Source organism: Pongo pygmaeus, chromosome 17 (genome assembly GCF_028885625.2).
Source record: "Pongo pygmaeus isolate AG05252 chromosome 17, NHGRI_mPonPyg2-v2.0_pri, whole genome shotgun sequence".
Classification (NCBI taxonomy): domain Eukaryota; kingdom Metazoa; phylum Chordata; class Mammalia; order Primates; family Hominidae; genus Pongo; species Pongo pygmaeus.
The window spans coordinates 94,622,356-94,642,809 of NC_072390.2; the positions used below are offsets into that span (position 1 = coordinate 94,622,356).

The following is a 20,454-nucleotide window of genomic DNA, read 5'->3' on the forward strand; positions in this document are numbered from 1 at the left end:
AAGGTGGAGGGGCAGAGTGGCCACTGACAGACCCTCCCAGCTCTCTGCAGGCTGCCCTCCCCTGGCTGGGGCTTCATCCGGCTGTGCAGCGTGGCCAGCAGCAAAGAGAGAACAGGAAGTGCAGGGACATGGCGTGGCATGCTTCGAAGCAAACACTGTCAATCTCTCCCGGGCAGGAATGGAATCTCATTTTCAAAGATAACAGCACCAGGGCTGGGCGCAGTGGCTCATGCCTGTAATCCCAGCGCTTTGGGAGGCTGAAGTGGGCGTGGGTGGATCACCTGAGGTCAGGAGTTCGAGACCAGCCTGGCTAACATGGCGAAACCCTGTCTCTACTAAAAATACAAAAAAATTAGCCAGGCATGGTGGTGTGTGCCTGTAATCCCAGCTACTCAGGAGGCTGAGGCACAAGAATCGCTTGAACCTGGGAGGGGGAGGTTGCAGTGAGCTAAGATCGTGCCATTGCACTCCAGCTTGGGCAGCAAAGTCAGACTCCATCTCAAAAAACAAAGATAACAGCACCAGTGTCTTAGAAAAGGACACCAAAAGCGCAGCAGGCATACGATGTGCATTGAAAGCTGAGCTGATTTTGCTGCTGTATCTGCAAAACAGGAGCTTCCTGTGAAGAGTGAATAGGTGGGAATTTCTTTTTTCCTCCTCCTTTGTGGTTATGCCTAGAAATGAAATCAGTGTGACTGTTGGTGTTGGCAGCAAACTAAAAGCAGCCGCTCACCTGCCACTGACCTCCCTGACCTCTGCAAAGCTCATGCCCACCTTAACCAGGTTCCACTCCACAAAGAGTCTCAGAAAATACTTTAATAGTAGCAGCCACTGGCCTCGATGCTCTCGGCGTTGAACATGCTTTCATCCTCACCTTGTCCCCACTTCATGTGTGAGAAAAGTGAGAGACCCAGAGAGCTCAGAAACTTGCCCATGGGAGGCCCACCTCAGACCTGAGTCGTCAGGGGCTGACGCCAGGTGCTGCTCCTCACCGTCATGCAGCCACTGAGCTTACCCCAGGTCCACAGAGAAACAGACAGAGTCCTTTCTCCCTGCAGAGCTGTTTCTAGTCTGCAGTCTAAACACCGTTTCACTCGACAGCTCCCTGAATCCCAGGAATTCCTCACAATTTTAGCAAAATACAGGGAAATATCAGTCTGTGCATGTGTTAGGTTTTTGTTAAACATGTGAGGTCCTCTTAAGTCACCTTTTTCCTGAGTCAGAATCACTGAGATTCTGACTCTGTCATCCTGAGCCGTCCAAGGAGCATGCACAGAGCCAGCACTTGGGTCTCTGCCTTCCTTCCGTCTCCAGTCTTCAGGTCCTCTCTGTCCTCTGGCCTCCACACATGATGTCCCCTTGGCCTAGACCACTGCCAGATGTCCCCATTGTCCTTGCTTCCCTGGGAGGCCCCGCCCCCACCACGGTGCACCTGCACACCCCCAGGCTGCACAGTTGTATTACCAGTTAGCGTCCTATTCTCCTGCGTGCAAGTCACAAGGTATATCGGGTCCTTGTACCTGCTGTGAGTTTGTCAGCGTGAACTTCAGTGCGTGCAAATTTCAGAGGAGGGCCAGACTCTGGCGGATTCTAGGCCCCCCACCCCAAGCCTCAGGACAGCTGAGCTGTGGGGCTTACAGCTACCAAGACTCCTGGGGCACCTGCCTCGGACTCCACGTCCTTCGCCTGCACATGTTAGCACCGTTCCTCCCAAGATATCAGCAGCCTGTCCTGTGGTCTTAAAAATCACTTTGAATAAAGTAGGTGAGAGCCTAGGGAAACCTTTGCAGGTGTCTTCAGGCTTCTCTTACCCCTAGCCCTTCATCTTGGCACAAGTGCCTATGTTTTAGGCCCCTGCCTGCTATAATCACTCAGGGAATAACCCCCCCATGATCGTAAGCATTGCAGACTCTCTTTTTGTGGCCCACAAGGAAAGCGCCGTCATCGGCCCTGGGCTCTCCTGGCTACTGAGGCTCCCTCAGCCCCAGTATGAGGTAGCACAGGACAGCACTGTGCATCCATGGTGTCAGCTTGAGCCTTGTTTCATGTCTCTACGTGACCGAAGAATGTCCCAGCAACCTCCCAACTAATAGCCCTTACAGTTGATGGAAATGCTGGTAGGATTTGTGCTAATATTCTCAGCTTTCCGTGAATTCCAGTAGTGTTTCCTATAGTACTTCAAACAAAGGTGAAAAATCCTAAAGGTACAGTAAGTGCTAACTCTTTTTAAATAAGTTTTCCCATTGCCTACGTCTTTACAGTAATTATTACATTAGTTACTTTTTTTTTTTTTTGAGACAGAGTCTTGCTCCGCCGCCCAGGCTGGAGTGCAGTGGTGTGATCTCAGCTCGCTGCAACCTCTGCCTCCTAGGTTCAAGTGATTCTCCTGCCTCAGCCTCCCAAGTAGCTGGGATTACAGGCATGTGCTACCACGCCCGGCTAATTTTTGTATATTTTTAGTAGAGACGGGGTTTTGCCATGTTGGCCAGGGTGGTCTCGAACTCGTGACCTCAAATGATCCACCTGCCTCAGCCTCCCAAAGTGTTGGGATTACAGGCATGAGCCCATTCGTCCGGCCTAGTTATTTTTAAATAGTACAGAATTTGCACAGTAATACTGATTGCATCTTGAGTTTGAACAGTGTGTTTCTTCCTTGGAAGTCATAGAAAAGCATAACCCTTCTCACCTTTCATATTTTAAAAATCATAGATTGGAAACATTAAAAGGAAAATGTGGGGGACCATGGAGATTATTCTTTAAAGAACTACTGCTTGGGTTAGTGAGGCCTGTGCCTGCCTCACAGCCCGAGTGCTCTGCAGTGTCCCCAGCTCCTGTTCCTACAGCTCTTCTTTATAATGGGCTTCATGTAAAGTAACTCTGAGTGTCCGTCACAAAAGAAACGTCTGTGACTTTCTTAAGCACTCATACTCTGAATTGAGTTAGATGGGAGCTTTGGAGGGGCGATGCCTTTAGTTAAGTTTCTTTGAAAATAAATAATGAGTTTGCCTTCACCTAGAAAATAAATACCAAGAAGTGGGCAAAAACCAACATGATGTTTTTACAAAGTAACATCTAACTAAAACAAAATCATGTCTATGATAGAGAAACTGGCTCTAGAACCTAGAGGACAGTTGATAGAATTTAATTCCACAGATATGGTTTTCATCTGCATTCATTTCATCAGCTCTGGAGGGAACTGTTGGCCCAGGTGACTTTCCTGAAGCAAGAGGCCCTAGGAGCAGGAAGGACTAGGCATACTCAGTGCACAGCAGGGAAACCCAGGGAGGGACCAGGGACCATGGGGGCCGCGAAGGTGGTGATGGGGAAGCCTAGGGGGATGGGGGATGGGGCAGCAGGAGGGGCTGGGAGAGACAGGACAGCCTGGGGAGGCTCCTGTGACCCCCCAAGCCCACCCTGTCCTTGCCCCCCAAGCAGGCCTGGGGAATGCCATGCGCTCCCCCCAGAAAGAGAGCTCCTAGGCCAAGTCCTCATGGGGAACCTCTGTAGGGTGCAGCGTTGTGCACTTTGGCAAGTTGGAGGCTCTGAGAGAGACTTCTGATTTCATGAGCCCACAACTCATGTTCCACGAAAATGCTTTGGGAAACGCTAGTCTGAACTGGCCGGAGGTGTCTCCCCAGAGATTCTGGCAGCTGCCCGCGAGGACCTCACACACAGCGCCACGTCATAGCAGCCATTCCTGGGTGTGAGTCTTCTTTATACCCTTGCTAGTGACTCAGATGGATAGCCTGTGAGTGCTCTCGTTAAAGTTAGATTGAACCTTAATTGAGCACCAAGAAGGTGCATGACATTCCGAGAGAGAGCTCTGGGCAGGAGGAGCACAGGCAAGTCCCTCGAGGAGCCGTGTCCAGACCTGCAGGAACGGGAGGCTCTGGGTTTATCAGAGAGGGTCTTGAGAACTTCTGCTTCCAGCCATGATAAACAGATTTATCTTCCAAGCCTAATCAAATGGAAAACACAAGAAAACACGTGAAACAAATGTTTTCAGACATTGGATAAGAAGCTGGGGACAGGGATGCCTCAGAGAAGAGAAACAACTCTCCCACGTCTAGAACGAACAGACAGAGGGCCTCGAAACCTCTGTGTTTCAACAGCCAGATGGCCTCGAAACCTCTGTTTCAACAGCCAGAGGGCCTGGAAACCTCTGTGTTTCAAGAGTCCTCGTACCTGCTGTGAAGTTTGTCAGAGTAAACTTCAGTGTGTGCAAATCTCAGAGGAGGGCCAGGCTCTGGTGGGTTCTAGGGCCCCCCAGCCTGTGCCCAGATCGGCACAGACTTCCTAAGCATGAACATCGTGATGCATGGAGAATAAACTGACATGAAGGACTTCATAAAAATTAAGTTTTTGCTCTTCTAAACACAGTACTAATCAAGTAAAAAGGCAGACAAGAAGAAAATACTTTCAGTACATATCTTCAACTCAACGATCAGACAAACAACTCGGTTTTTTTTTTTAAGATGAAAGATTTGAACATTCATCACAAAAGAAGACATAAGAATGGCCAGTAAGCACAAGAAAATGTATTTAACATCATTAGTTACCAGGAAGGATAAATTTAAGCCACAGAGAGAGTTCAGGCTTTACCACCACGGAGGCCAGGCCGAAAGGCCGAGTGGCGTGTTGGCAGGCGGGCAGCAGCGTGGCACTGCTGGTGAGAGTGCAGATGGTCCAGCCACTCCAGAAAGCAGGCTGGCAGTTTTTATGAAATTAAACATTTGCTGCCCCATGCCCCAGCAACCTCCCTCCTCAGTGTTCACCCAGGAAAAAGGAAAACACTCATGCTTCCACGCAGACCGGTACCGGGACTCTCACCCCTTCAGCTGTGATCTCCACAGACTGGGAAAACACCAACGGCCATCCACCAGGGGGTGGAAGAGCTGCACTGTGTCCATAGTGTGAGACACTGGCCTGCAGCACAGAGAAAGCAGAGGACACGCTCGGCAAGGTGGGCGAGCCCTGACACCGCTGGCCCGGAGATACCCACTCGCAGAGAGCAGAGAACACCCAGAGAGAATAGCCAGGTGTTAGAGAGCCTGCGGGGAACAGCCATTTATGTGGGACTCACGACAGCGAGGGAGGCAGGGGTCTCCCACCTGGCGCATCACAGGCCTCCTTCTTGCGGGTGATGGAGATGCTCTGTGTCATGGTCACACAGCAGTTCCATGACACTTGTCAAAATTCATCACATGCTGAAGGTTATACCTCAAGAAAGTAGGTTTATGAAAAGGAGGCAGCAGTGGGTTTTTGTTGTTAAAGGTTGAAGAGATAGGGAAATTTTTGGCATAAATAAAGCAAGAGTTCTTATAAATGCGCTATACAGAAATTGTGACTGCCTGTGATCCTTCCTGGTGGTGTGAGTGAGTCAGAAACCACACGGCTGAGTATCCGCACACCTGTGTGCGCACAGAACAGGATGCTCATCCCTCAGCGGCATCGCGAGGGGATGGCCCGCCATCTTTCCTCCTGGTTGGGCTCTTGAATTATTTGGACCTGTTCCTAAATTCTTTTTTTTTTTTTTTTTTTTTTGAGACGGAGTCTCGCTCTGCCGCCCGGGCTGGAGTGCAGTGGCGCGATCTCGGCTCACTGCAAGCTCTGCCTCCCGGGTTCACGCCATTCTCCTGCCTCAGCCTCCCAAGTAGCTGGGACTACAGGTGCCCGCCACCACGTCTGGCTAATTTTTTTGTATTTTTAGTAGAAACGGGGTTTCACCATGTGAGCCAAGATAGTCTCAATCTCCTGACCTCGTGATCCGCCCGCCTCGGCTTCCCAAAGTGCTGGGATTACAGGCGTGAGCCACCGTGCCCGGCCCCTGTTCCTAAATTCTAAGCAGAGTGGGAGTTGTTCAAAGAAAGTTAACAAAAGTAATTAAAGATTTTGAGGGAAGTACACACAAACAGTGTTGTACAAGTTTAACGTAATAAAGAAATTAAAGATTGAATTTCTGGATAGAGTTCTCTAAGCATGTAGATATTTAGTGCCCAGCAGTAACCCATCAAGAAAACACAATGATGTGAAATAGACTAAAAGTACCTTAGAAGAAAATGTTTCATACAGAACCCACAATAGTTTTAAAAATAGAACGGTCTGCATTTAATGACCATGGAATCTCAGTCATATTAAAACAGAATATAGCCTTTAGGTATCCACATGTTTCAAGGCTAAAATATAACATGGTGTCATGGGTGTTTCTGGTTCTCTGCCACGGGGTAACTTTCCCAACTTGAGATAACTATGAGAATGCGTTCTCATAGGTGACAATGTCATTTAACAACAACAAAAAAAAAACCCCAGCCAAGTGCAGTGGCTCATGCCTGTAATCCCAGCACTTTGGGAGGCCGAGTTGGGAAGATTTCTTGAGGCTATGAGTGTGAGACCAGCCTGGGAAACATGGTGAGACCCCATCTCTACAAGAGAACATTAGCCGGGCATGGTGGTACACACCTGCGGTCCCAGCTACTCAGGAGGCTGAGGTGAGAGGATCAGCTGAGCCCAGGAGGTCAAGGCTGCAGTGAGTCGTGATGCACCATTGTACTCCAGCTTGGGCCACAGAGTGAGACCCTGTCTCAAAAAAAAAAAAAAAAAAAAAAAAACCCAGCCCCACTTCCAGCCCAGCTCCACTTCCAGGACGGTGGGAAGTGAGGTAGATGGGTTCCTCCCTGCTCCTTCTGCTAAGTTCAGCTGGAAACTGAGCATCACACACAGAAGGCTCTGAGTGGGGAGCGAGGTGAACAGAGGGGGCAAGGGGCGAGGCGGCAGGAGCTCCCCGGGTTTTCCAACAGCTGGAGCTGAAGGAGCCGGCAGCCTGGAAACGCCCATGGGTGCAGAAATTTAAAATTTGAAAGTCCCAGCGAGGTCCCAGCCTCTCCAACCGCAGGTCCACGAAAGGGGCGCCAGGAAGACAGATGATTTTCAGATGATCGTCACTGTACTGCAGCCAGATGCCAGGGAAGGGCTGTGCCCGCCTCCCCCTCCCCAAAAAGGCAAGTGGAGAGCTGAAAGTGCCACTTCACGAGATGCAGCGACGCACCCGGCATCTCCAGGGTGATGGAATGGGAGGAGGCAGGACTGCATCCCCAGTGAAGGGGTAATGAGCCCCTCAGTGTCGGTGGAGGCCGCATGGGGAGCCTGAACCCCTGCCCCTGCACAGCAGCAAGAACAGCGCCCTCCTCTCCCCACCAGAGCAGGGTCAGCACCCTTCAGAAAATTCAGTCTTTACCCGGAATGTCAGGGTTTCCATCGGAGTCCCTTGCCATACCAAGAACCAAGAAGATTTCAAGGTGAATGGAAAAAAGACAGTCAATAGAAGCCAGCCCTGAGATGGCAGAGATGCTAGAATTCTCTGACAAAGACTGGGAAACAGTCATTACCAACATACTGGGAGCAAATGGCAAAATAGAACAGCCCAGCAGACAAGATACAGAGCAGAACCAAATGGAAATCTTAGAGATGAGAAATAACCCAGACAAAAAAATGCCGTGACTGGGCTCAGCAGCAAAATAGAAGGGACAGAGGAAGGACGCAGTGAACTGGAAGACAGAAAAACAGAAAGTCCTCAATCTGAACAAGAGAGAAAATTGACCGAAAAAAAATGGATCAGAGCCTTAGGGACAGCAAGATGGTAACTGTACCGTTTGTGCCGTGGGAGCCCTGGCGTCTGTACCGTTTGTGCCGTGGGAGCCCCGGCCGCTGTACCGTTTGTGCCGTGGGAGTTCCAGGGGAGAAGAGACAGGGCAGGGCTAGGAAAGTACGTGAAGGAATAAAGGCTGAAAACCTCCCAGATTTGGCAAAAGACATAAATGTACAGATTCAAGAAGGTAAGCAAACCCTGAACAGGATAGTCAAAGAAATTCACACCAAGATAATCATAATCAAACTGATGAAAACCAGAGACAAACCCATTGAAAGCAGCCAATGAGGAGACGGGGTACTTTGGGGATGACTGGAAACCGTGCAGGCAGAGGGACTCAAGTGCCAGAGAAAGGCCTCATGGGCACGGGACGCTGCAGCCAGTGAGGGCCGCTTCCGGAAAGGAAAGGGGGTGTTGGCAAGACTCGTGTCCAGCAGTGCTTAAAGAATCTCCAAGCTCAGCCATGAAGGAGCAGTCCAGTTAGGAAAAGGACAGAAGGCGCAGAGACGGCCACCCTCTGTGTGAGGGGACGCACAGACTGCAAGCAAGCTGGTGAAATGATGCCTGCATCTTCAGCCCTGTACAGAGCCCAGGTTAGACCACAGGACGCTCCGCCTCACACCTGCCAGAATTGTGGGGAAGAGTCACAGAAACTGGATAGCTCTTATATTGCTGTAGGAGTGTAAATCCTACCATCTGGAAGATGTTTTAGCAATTTCTTTGAAAGACTATACCACCACCATGTGACCTAGCACTCATGCTCCTGGGCGTTTATACCATCTCACTCGGCACTCCTGTCCAAAATAAATGGAAACTTCGCCAAAAAACCTGTGCAGTGAATATTTACAGCAGTTTTATTTGTGATCAAAAACTAGGACTAACCCAGATGTAACTTCAGTGGTTGAGCACACTGTGGTTCATTTGCCTGCCACAAAATAGTAGTCAGCAATAGAAAGAAAGAAGCTACTGATACAGCAGCAACCTAGGTGAATCTCCAGAGAATTGCGCTGTGTAAAAGATGCCAGTCCCCGAAGTTAACCTGCTGTACAGCTCCATTTGCATAGCATGCCATTTGCATAGCATCCCATTTGCATAGCATGCCATTTGCATAGCATGCCATTTGCATAGCATTCCATTTGCATAGCATTCTTGAAATGACCAGATTAGAGATGGGGAATGGCTTCATGGTGGCCAGGGATTAGGGAGGAGGCAGCAGAGGGAAGTGGTTGCAGCTACAGAGCAGCCGCAGGAGGGACCCTGTGTGAGGGGTGCCCTGGGTCTGGGGGTGTCCATGTGAGGGACCGTGTGTGAGGGGTGCTCTGGGTCTGGGGGTGTCCCCCTGGTGGTGAGGGGTGCTCTGGGTCTGGGGGTGTCCGTGTGGACCCTGGTGGTGAGGGGTGCCCTGGGTCTGAGGGTGTCCGTGTGGACCCTGGTGGTGAGGGGTGCTCTGGGTCTGGGGGTGTCCGTGTGGGTCCTGGTGGTGAGGGGTGCTCTGGGTCTGGGGGTGTCCGTGTGGGTCCTGGTGGTGAGGGGTGCCCTGGGTCTGGGGGTGTCCGTGTGGGTCCTGGTGGTGAGGGGTGCCCTGGGTCTGGGGGTGTCCGTGTGGGTCCTGGTGGTGAGGGGTGCCCTGGGTCTGGGGGTGTCCATGTGGGTCCTGGTGGTGAGGGGTGCCCTGGGTCTGGGGGTGTCCGTGTGGGTCCTGGTGGTGAGGGGTGCTCTGGGTCTGGGGGTGTCCATGTGAGGGACCCTGTGTGAGGGGTGCTCTGGGTCTGGGGGTGTCCGTGTGAGGGACCGTGTGTGAGGGGTGCTCTGGGTCTGGGGGTGTCCGTGTGAGGGACCCTGTGTGAGGGGTGCTCTGGGTCTGGGGGTGTCCGTGTGGGTCCTGGTGGTGAGGTTCACACTGCAGTTATCTAACATGTTACCATTGGGAGAACTGGGTAAACATCACAGAAGGTCTCGGTGCTATTCCTGACAACTGCATGTGAGTCTACAATGATCTCAACATAGAAAGGTAAACATTTTTAAAAATCATTCTTCTACCCATAAGCATTTGTGACTTACAGAACATGCTACTGTGCTCTGAGATAAATAGTCAGTCTCCGCAATCATCTTACTTGGTTGCCAACTTACTTTGTTGGTTTTTGTGGAGTATTTTTTGGTGTTTTTGAAGCTGTGACCTCTAATCCAGAGGTCTGTTTCTAGCTGTGTGGTAGAAGTTTCTCAGGCCCATTGCACTCCGCTCTTGGTCTTGCAGGTATGCCACCATATACACCATGTTCCCAGTGTTCTCCTTAGTGCTGGACCAGGATGTGAAGCCGGAGATGGCGATGCTCTACCCGGAGCTGTACAAGGACCTCACCAAGGTACGGGCCTCAGGCAGGCTGTCTGCCTCACGACTAGCACCCACATCTGGCATTTTACACGAGTGAGAAACAGGCCAGTCAGGAGGCATTTCCAAGCATTTTGTGAAAAACGATTCTCTGTCCTTCAAGATGTTTTTTATGTCTCCTAATTATTGTTGGCATTTTCTCTTTGAGTTAAACTTCAAAAGGGGAAAAACATCTCAGGGAAAAAAATTTCTCAAATATTTGCAATAAAGCTCTAATAGCATACATACAATTAGAATTGTAAAAGATATTCTAACCATTTGTGGAACTTTTGTGAAGTGAGCTCACCAAATGTCAGAGAAGAGCTCGCTGTGTAATTTCTGTAGAAAGGCTCCCCCGGACAGCGTCGCTGCACCTGCTGCAGAAGTAGCATTCCAAAGCTGGGGAACCCATGGGCTGCACGTTTTCTGTGTATTTCCAAGTTTGTCAGTAGTTGTGGATTTCAGAATTATCCCTGAAAAGTGATAACATGTGTCTGTCCCTAGGGTCCATAGACTATTTTTGCAGTGATGTCACCAAGAAAAAAATCCACCCCAGAAAACTTCAGTCACCTGAAACTCTGAGAAAGATGGATTTATTTGGCTTAAAACTGTGCTCTGTTAGGATTAAAGGAGGCTTTGAATTTATCATATTCTTTACGACAGCATATTTTATAGCATAGAACGTGTAAGGATACGGGGTAGAAGAGAGGCTCAGCTCTGCAGACACAAATCATGGTAACTCTGGTATTTTCCACAAAGCTAGCTGTTTTGAACCAACATTGAGAACAAAATCCACTAACCGCAATTAAATTTAGATTTACAATCGATAAATGACAGGTGTCTGAAATTATCAACTCAGATTTTTAAAGCAGTAGCTGTATGGTAAAGAAAGAATTAGATTAGGCATTAAAAAGAAAGCTAATGACTACCTAACAAACAGATTCTAGTCCAGCTAACCACTCATTAACCAACTAGATTCTTACCTAGCTAACCGCAAACTGAGAAACTAGACTCCTGTCTATCTAACTAGTAACTAACAAACGATACTCTATCTAATACAGCTAACCACTAACAAACTAGACTCTTATCCAGCTAACCACTGACGAACTAGACTCTAGTCCAGCTATAACCACTCATTAGCCAGAGAGGTGCTGGGTAAGTCATGTTAACTTTTTGATTTCTTGATGTTATTGAAATGGTCTAATGAAATAAAGACTTTAAAGTTTCTTGAAAAAAATAAAGAATTCTCATTACTGTTATAATCAAGACAAATAAAGCTAGTTACCAGTATCACATGAAATATAAATATCAAGCATTATTATCATGATGGTGGTATCATCGTGAGTACTGGGAAACATCATCCCAGGTCACATCTACTACAACTAGAAGAAAGACCGGTTAAGTATCTTAAACTGATGAAACCATTGTGATAAAGTACAGCAGAGTAAGGAGCAAAGATCCAAAAACTTCGGGAAGCTAGTGTGAATAATGATCATTTTAGTAGCATATGCATTTCCTCATTCCCAGAGACTCTAAAAATGTTTACCTAAATGCTGCCTTACAAACATATGGGAACAAGCTTTTCATGTACGAACGTAAACCTCGATGTGCTACCCTCAACCCTAGGAAACCAGCACCCAAGCAGGGCAAAGGTCACCAGGGGTCTTGTAGCCCCAGCCGGTGCTCCCGGATCGCTGGGCTGGGAGAAACTTGTCATAGGACTGTCATGCCACAGCCATCTTGACCGGCTATTGGAGTGGGACAGTAACACGTTTTTACTGTTTTCAAGGATTTAGATTGTACCCACCGGTCTCTTTCTTTGTGGATATCTAAATCGCTCTAGTAACGAGGGTCATAGGGCCACAGGTGTCTGACGGAGCAGCTAATTATCCGTAACTGCGGCCATGGAATCACTAAGTTCTGTGTTACTCACTGGTGCCGTTGAACCCTGTTCACTTCTGATTGTGTTGGATCTCATTAGGGGTATTAAATTTCCATTTTTGTTAAGGTGATCAACAATTTAGAATGTTTTAGTATCCTAGAGTCAGGTCACCATCCCTACATTTTTTTTTTTTTTTTTGGTCAAGAATTCAGTCACTCATTTTCTCTAAGCTTCTTTTCTTCAACATCTTATCTGCATTGTAACTTTTTTTTAATCTACTACTCTTCAAATTCTTTGAAAAGAAAATAGCACTAAAGTACTGAGCCACTAAAGTTTAATTTAGTTATTTTTTCTTATTGAAGCTAAAGAACTATTTTGGAGCTTTCTGTTCCTTCTGAACAGTTCGCCAAGGTAGCACATACTGCAGCACTCTGTGTTGTTGTCTGATGATCGGGGCAGCTGGAGACTGGATGTGCCGACGCAGTCTATCCACGCCGGTCAGTGTCAGTGGACACCAAGTCCCCTGTCCGTCGGCTCAAGCTCCTGCGATGTAGGACAACATAGCCCTGCTCTCAACAACTCTGTGTTCTAGTCAGGATGAGAAAGCAGTGAATCAGTGGCATAGAGCAACAGCATAAAGGGCCGCAGGCTGCAGTGTGAGTAACAAGAGCATAAAGGGCCGCAGCCTGCAGTGTGAGTAACAACAGCATAAAGGGCCACAGCCTGCAGTGTGAGTAACAACAGCATAAAGGGCCACGGACTGAAATGTGAGTGGCTGACCAGCGAGTGCCGGTCCAGTCAGTTCTGAGTCACATATCTCAGGTCACTGTAAATTTATAAAATACCTTCAGAGGCAAGCCAGGGAGGCAAGGCGTGCATTCCCTGCACACACAAAAAGATTCAACTGGAAAGAAAATCTCCTCTTTTTTATGTGTATTTGATAACCAGTCTTTATAATCTAAAAGTACAAATAAGGCACGCATTGTAAATGTCACTTATTGTCCTAATGAGTTAGCCAACCTCAAGTATAAACATTTGTGCCCTGCTGTGTCTCAATGGCCTGAGCCACGTGTGGACACAGTATCTGTCAAGTCAGTATTTGATAAACAAATGAGGCAGTGAATGAATCAGTTAAACCAAGAGTCAGGATTTCCGTCGCTTTCCTAAAACTATGTAGCTTTTATTCTTTACAGAAAATGGTATATTTGCAACAATATTTTGTTGTTCTTTTGAAGCTCAAATTCTGCTTTGAATTATTAAGCTTTACTCATGATGAGTTCAGGCACTTAATTTTCTGGATGCCAATAAGACAGGAAACTGACCTACTGGTCTCTCTCCTAACTCTGCACATGTCTTCATTCATTCTGAATGGTGTGTAACCACTTAGAGAAGCTAGTTACTCCAAGATCCAGGCATCAGGACTAGTAAGGTGACCCTGGTTAACTGAGCCAGCCCACGTGGTCCCAAAATATCTCAGACTGTGGCTGTGAATTTTGTTACCAATTCATAATCTTACATTACCAGCTAACTCCAGAGACATTTGATTTGTAGTTGTGCTAATTGTAAAGATATCAAGTAGGTAATATACAGTTCTTCATAAAATCTTTGAAGCCATTAGGTATTGAACCATTCGGACCCCTTCACTATTTTTTATTTTCTGTAGAATACTCTCAAATGGTTTTATCTTTTGAAATGTATATTTGTATACTTATATTATTTTGAAAATAATAGTGAATAAGACAATAAAAGGAAATTTAAAACATTGAGATTAGGAAGGAGGAAATAAAAATATCTCTGTTTGTAGATGCTATAATTTTCTATGTAGAAAATCCCAAGGAATCCACACACATACAACCTCCTATACTAGTAAACTTCATAAAGTTTCAGTATACAAGGAATAATTTTTCAAAATCATTTCTGATTCTGTACACTAGCAGTGAATAATTGGGGTTTGAAAAAATTTGTAAACATTTATAATAATACATTTAAGCATTTATAATAATACAAGAAAGTGGGACACTGAAGTGTACCTCTAACAAAATACACTAAAGATCTGTGTGCTGGAAACCAACAACACTGAGGAAAGAAACTGTAAAAAGCGTAAACAGATGTTCATGGATTGAGAGATGTAAACAGATATTCATGGATTGAGACTCAATCACATGTTCCTGGATTGAGAGACGTAAACAGATGTTCATGGATTGAGCTTCAATCACATGTTCCTGGATTGAGAGATGTAAAAAGATGTTCATGGATTGAGCCTCAATCACATGTTCCTGGATTGAGAGACGTAAACAGATGTTCATGGATTGAGAGGTGTAAACAGATGTTCCTGGAATGGGAGGCGTAAACAGATGTTCCTGGATTGAGAGGCATAAACAGATGTTCCTGGATTGAGAGACGTAAACAGATGTTCATGGATTGAGAAACATAAACAGATGTTCATGGATTGAGCCTCAGTCAGATGTTCCTGGATTGAGAGGCATAAACAGATGTTCCTGGATTGAGAGACATAAACAGATGTTCCTGGATTGAGAGACGTAAACAGATGTTCCTGGATTGAGACACGTAAACAGATGTTCCTGGAATGGGAGGCGTAAACAGATGTTCATGGATTGAGCCTTAATCAGATGTTCTTGGATTGAGAGATGTAAACAGATGTTCCTGGATTGAGAGGCGTAAACAGATGTTCATGGATTGAGAGGTGTAAACAGATGTTCCTGGATTGAGAGGCATAAACAGATGTTCATGGATTGAGCCTCAATCAGATGTTCCTGGATTGAGAGATGTAAACAGATGTTCATGGATTGAGAGGCATAAACAGATGTTCCCGGATTGAGAGGCGTAAACAGATGTTCCTGGATTGAGAGGCATAAACAGATGTTCCTGGATTGAGAAACGTAAACAGATGTTCATGGATTGAGCCTCAATCACATGTTCCTGGATTGAGAGGCATAAACAGATGGTCCTGGATTGAGAGACGTAAACAGATGTTCATAGATTGAGCCTCAATCACATGTTCCTGGATTGAGAGGCATAAACAGATGGTCCTGGATTGAGAGACGTAAACAGATGTTCATAGATTGAGCCTCAATCACATGTTCCTGGATTGAGAGGCATAAACAGATGGTCCTGGATTGAGAGACGTAAACAGATGTTCATAGATTGAGCCTCAATCACATGTTCCTGGATTGAGAGAGGCATAAACAGATGGTCCTGGATTGAGAGACGTAAACAGATGTTCATGGATTGAGCCTCAATCACATGTTCCTGGATTGAGAGACATAAACAGAAGTTCATGGATTGAGAGGTGTAAACAGATGTTCCTGGATTGAGACACATAAACAGATGTTCCTGGAATGGGAGGCATAAACAGATGTTCCTGAATTGAGAGACGTAAACAGATGTTCCTGGATTGAGAGGCATAAACAGATGTTCCTGGATTGAAAGACATAAACAGATGTTCATGGGTTGAGAGGCGTAAACAGATGTTCCTGGATTGAGAGGTGTAAACAGATGTTCCTGGATTCGGAGGCATAAACAGATGTTCCCGGATTGAGAGGTGTAAACAGATGTTCATGAATTGAGCCTCAATCAGATGTTCCTGGATTGAGAGGCGTAAACAGATGTTCCTGGATTGAGAGGCATAAACAGATGTTCCTGGATTGAGAGGTGTAAACAGATGTTCCTGGATTGAGAGGCGTAAACAGATGTTCCTGGATTGGGAGGCGTAAACAGATGTTCCTGGGTTGGGAGGCGTAAACAGATGTTCCTGGGTTGGGAGGCGTAAACAGATGTTCCTGGATTGAGAGGTGTAAACAGATGTTCCTGGATTGAGCCTCAATTAGATGTTCATGGATTGAGAGCCTCAGTGTTGTTTCATATTGACAAGCTCACTCTAGAATTTATATAGAAAGGCAAGGGAACTCAAATTGCCAAAATAATTTAGAAAAAGAACAGAGTTGGAAAACACACTACCTGATTCCAAGACTTACTGTAAAACAGTAATCAATTAGACAATGTATTATTGGCAAAAGGATAGACAAAAAGATCAATGGAACAGAAAAGAGAGCCCAGAAATACACTTACATCTGTCAGATGATCTTTGGCAAACATGAGAGGAAATCAGAGGGAGAAGAGTTGTGTCTGCAGCTGTTGGGACAATTGGCCGCCCATGAGCAACAGACCCACAACCTCCACCTCACACTTCATGTGAAAATCTACCCAAAGTGGACCCTTGACCTATATGTAAAGCTATAAACCTTTCAGAAGAAAATACACACAAAATATGCATGACCTTGGATTAAGCAGAGTTTTTAGTCATGAGATCAAAATAATGATCCTTAAAGGGAAAAAATAATAAATTAGACTTTACTATAATTTAAAAGTTCTGGCCAGGTGCGGTGGCTTATCATGCCTGTAATACCATCACTTTGGGAGGCTGAAGCAGGAGGATAACTTGAGCCCAGAAGTTCAATACCAGTCTGGGCAATATAGTGAGACCGTGTCTCTACAAAAAATAGAAAAAATGAGCTGAGCATGGTGATTGCTGTGTGCCTGTAGTCCCAGCTCCTCAGGGGGCTAAGGTGGAAGGATTGCTTGAGCTGAGGAGGTGGAGGCTACACTGAGCTGTGATTGAGCCACTGCACTCCAGCCTGGGTGACAGAGTGAGACCTTGTCTCCAAAAAAAAAAAAAAAGTTTTTCTCTGTGAATAATACTGTTAATGAAAAAACAAGCCACAGCCTAGAAGGAAATATTTGCATGTCACACTTTTGATAAGGGAGTTGTTTCTATAGTATATAAGAAACCCCCAAAATTCAACAAGAGAACAACCCAATTTTTAAAGTAGACAGAAGGTATTAACGGACACCACCCCAGAGATGATCCACAGATGGCAAGGAAGCCTGTGAAGATGCTCAGTGCCATTTTCATCAGGGAACTGCAAGTTGAAGCCACAATGAGATGCCGTGTACCCACCAGTGCTAGAACAGCTGAAACACGAGCAACGTGAAAGGCTGGGGAGGATCCAGAGCAACAGAGACTCCCCTTCACTGCTAGGGTAAAAGAAGAATGATACAGCCTCTTTGGAAAACAGTTTGGGCATTTCTTACAAAGGTAAACATATATTTACCCCATGACCCAGTAGTCCTATTCCTAGGTATTTCTCCAAGAGAAATGAAAACTTAGATTCATACTAAATCCTGTAAATGAATGTTCACAGCAGCACTGTCATAATTGCCAGAAGCTGGAAACAACCTTGTGCCCTTCAGCCAGTGGACGGAAGGACATCTCCGTGGACAGAGACAGCCCGTGCATGACGGAAGGACATCTCCGTGGACAGGGACAGCCCGTGCATGACGGAAGGACATCTCCGTGGACGGGGACAGCCCGTGCATGGATGGAGGTCATCTCCATGGACGGGGACAGCCTGTGCGTGGATGAAGGACATCTCCATGGACGGAGACAGCCCATGCATGATGGAAGGACATCTCCATGGATGGGGACAGCCCATGCGTGATGGAAGGACATCTCCGTGGACGGGGACAGCCCGTGCGTGGATGGAGGACATCTCCATGGACGGGGACGGCCTGTGAGTGATGGAAGGACATCTCCATGGACGGGGACAGCCCGTGAGTGATGGAAGGACATCTCCATGGATGGGGACAGCCCGCGTGTGGATGGAGGTCATCTCCGTGGACGGGGACAGCCCGTGCATGATGGAAGGACATCTCCGTGGACGGGGACAGCCCGTGCGTGGATGAAGGACATCTCTATGGGAGGGGACAACCTGTGCGTGATGGAAGGACATCTCTGTGGACAGAGACAGCCCGTGAGTGACGGAAGGACATCTCCGTGGACGGGCACAGCCCATGCGTGGATAGAGGACATCTCTGTGGACGGGGACAGCCCGTGCGTGGATGAAGGACATTTCCGTAGACGGGGACAGCCCGTGCGTGGATGGAGGACATCTCCGTGGACGGGGACAGGCCGTGCATGAATGGAGGACATCTCCGTGGACGGGGACAGCCCGTGAGTGATGGAAGGACATCTCTGTGGACGGGGACAGCCCGTGCGTGGATGAAGGACATCTCCATGGGAGGGGACAACCCGTGTGTGATGGAAGGACATCTCTGTGGACAGGGACAGCCCGTGAGTGACGGAAGGACATCTCCGTGGACGGGCACAGCCCATGTGTGGATAGAGGACATCTCTGTGGACGGGGACAGCCCGTGCATAGATGAAGGACATTTCCGTAGACGGGGACAGCCCGTGCGTGGATGGAGGACATCTCCGTGGACGGGGACAGCCCGTGCATGGATGGAGGACATCTCCGTGGACGGGGACAGCCCGTGAGTGATGGAAGGACATCTCTGTGGACGGGGACAGCCTGTGCGTGGATGAAGGACATCTCCATGGACGGGGACAGCCTGTGAGTGATGGAAGGACATCTCCGTGGACGGGGACAGCCCATGAGTGATGGAAGGACATCTCCGTGGACGGGCACAGCCCATGCGTGGATGGAGGTCATCTCCGTGGACGGGGACAGCCCGTGCGTGATGGAAGGACATCTCCATGGATGGGGACAGCCCATGCGTGGATGGAGGTCATCTCCATGGATGGAGACAGCCCATGAGTGATGGAAGGACATCTCCATGGACAGGGACAGCCCGTGTGTGGATGAAGGACATCTCCGTGGGAAAGGACAGCCCGTGCGTGATGGAAGGACATCTCTGTGGACAGGGACAGCCCGTGAGTGATGGAAGGACATCTCCATGGACGGGCACAGCCCATGCGTGGATGGAGGACATCTCTGTGGACGGGGATAGCCCTTGCATGGATGAAAGACATTTCCGTGGACGGGGACAGCCCGTGCGTGTTTGGAGGACATCTCCGTGAACGGGGACAGCCCATGCGTGGATGGAGGACAGCTCCGTGGACGGGGACAGCCTGTGCGTGGATGAAGGGCATCTCCGTGGATGGGGACAGCCCGTGCGTGGATGGAGGACATCTCTGTGGGAGGGGACAGCCCGTGCGTGGATGGAGGACATCTCCGTGGGAGGGGACAGCCCGTGCGTGGATGGAGGACAGCTCCGTGGACAGGGACAGCCTGTGCGTGGATGAAGGGCATCTCCGTGGATGGGGACAGCCCGTGCGTGGATGGAGGACATCTCTGTGGGAGGGGACAGCCCGTGCGTGGATGGAGGACATCTCCGTGGGAGGGGACAGCCCGTGCGTGGATGGAGGACATCTCCGTGGGAGGGGACGGCCCGTGCGTGGATGGAGGTCATCTCCGTGGACGGGGACGGCCCGTGCATGGATGGAGGTCATCTCCGTGGGCGGGGACAGACCATGTGTGGATGGAGGACATCTCCATGGGAGGGGACAGCCCCTGCGTGGATGGAGGACAACTCTGTGGATGGGGACAGCCCGTGCGTGGATGGAGGACATCTCTGTGGGAGGGGACGGCCCGTGCATGGATGGAGGTCATCTCCGTGGACTGGGACGGCCCGTGCGTGGATGGAGGTCATCTCCGTGAACGGGGACGGCCCGTGCGTGGATGGAGGTCATCTCCGTGGGCAGGGACGGCCCGTGCATGGATGGAGGTCATCTCCGTGGACCGGGACGGCCCGTGCATGGATGGAGGTCATCTCCGTGGACTGGGATGGCCCGTGCGTGGATGGAGGTCATCTCCGTGAACGGGGACGGCCCGTGCATGGATGGAGGTCATCTCCGTGGGCAGGGACGGCCCGTGCGTGGATGGAGGACATCTCCGTGGGCAGGGACGGCCCGTGCGTGGATGGAGGACATCTCCATGGGAGGGGACAGCCCCTGCGTGGATGGAGGACAACTCTGTGGACGGGGACAGCCCGTGTGTGATGGAGGACATCACGGACGGGCAGAGCCCATGTGTGGATGGAGGTCATCTCCGTGGACGGGGACAGCCCGTGCATGGATGGAAGGACGTCTCTGTGGACGGGGACAGCCCGTGCGTGATGGAGGACATCTCCGTGGACGGGCACAGCCCATGCGTGGATGGAGGTCATCTCCGTGGACGGGGACAGCCCGTGCGTGGATGGAGGACATCTCCATGGGAGGGGGAAAGCCCCTGCGTGGATGGATGACAACTTCTTGGATGGGGATAGCCCACGCATGATGGAGGACATCTCCGTGGACGGGTACAGCCCATGCGTGGATGGAGGTCATCTCCGTGGACGGGGACAGCCCGTGCGTGGATGAAAGGACATCTGTGTGGACGGGGACAGCCCGTGCGTGATGGAGGACATCTCCGTGGACGGGGACAGCCCATGCGTGGATGGAGGTCATCTCCGTGGACGGGGACAGCCTGTGCGTGGATGGAAGGACATCTCTGTGGACGGGGACAGCCCGTGCGTGATGGAGGACATCTCCGTGGACGAGCACAGCCCATGCGTGGATGGAAGGACATCTCCATGGACAGGGACAGCCTGTGCGTGGATGGGGGACATCTCCATGGGAGGGGACAGCCCCTGTGTGGATGGAGGACAACTTCGTGGATGGGGACAGCCCATGCGTGATGG

The 20,454-nt window shown here is 49.0% G+C and overlaps 1 protein-coding gene across 7 annotated transcripts in view; it reads left to right on the forward strand.

The window, feature by feature from the left end:
* Positions 1-20,454, forward strand: part of ATP9B (ATPase phospholipid transporting 9B (putative)) — a 305,466-nt gene that overhangs the window by 273,464 nt on the left and 11,548 nt on the right. For all 7 annotated transcript variants that reach the window (XM_054460401.2, XM_054460402.2, XM_054460403.2 and 4 more), the window contains one exon: positions 9,900-10,008. In XM_054460401.2, coding sequence (XP_054316376.1) covers positions 9,900-10,008 — 109 coding nt within the window. The remainder of the gene's footprint in view (positions 1-9,899; positions 10,009-20,454) is intronic.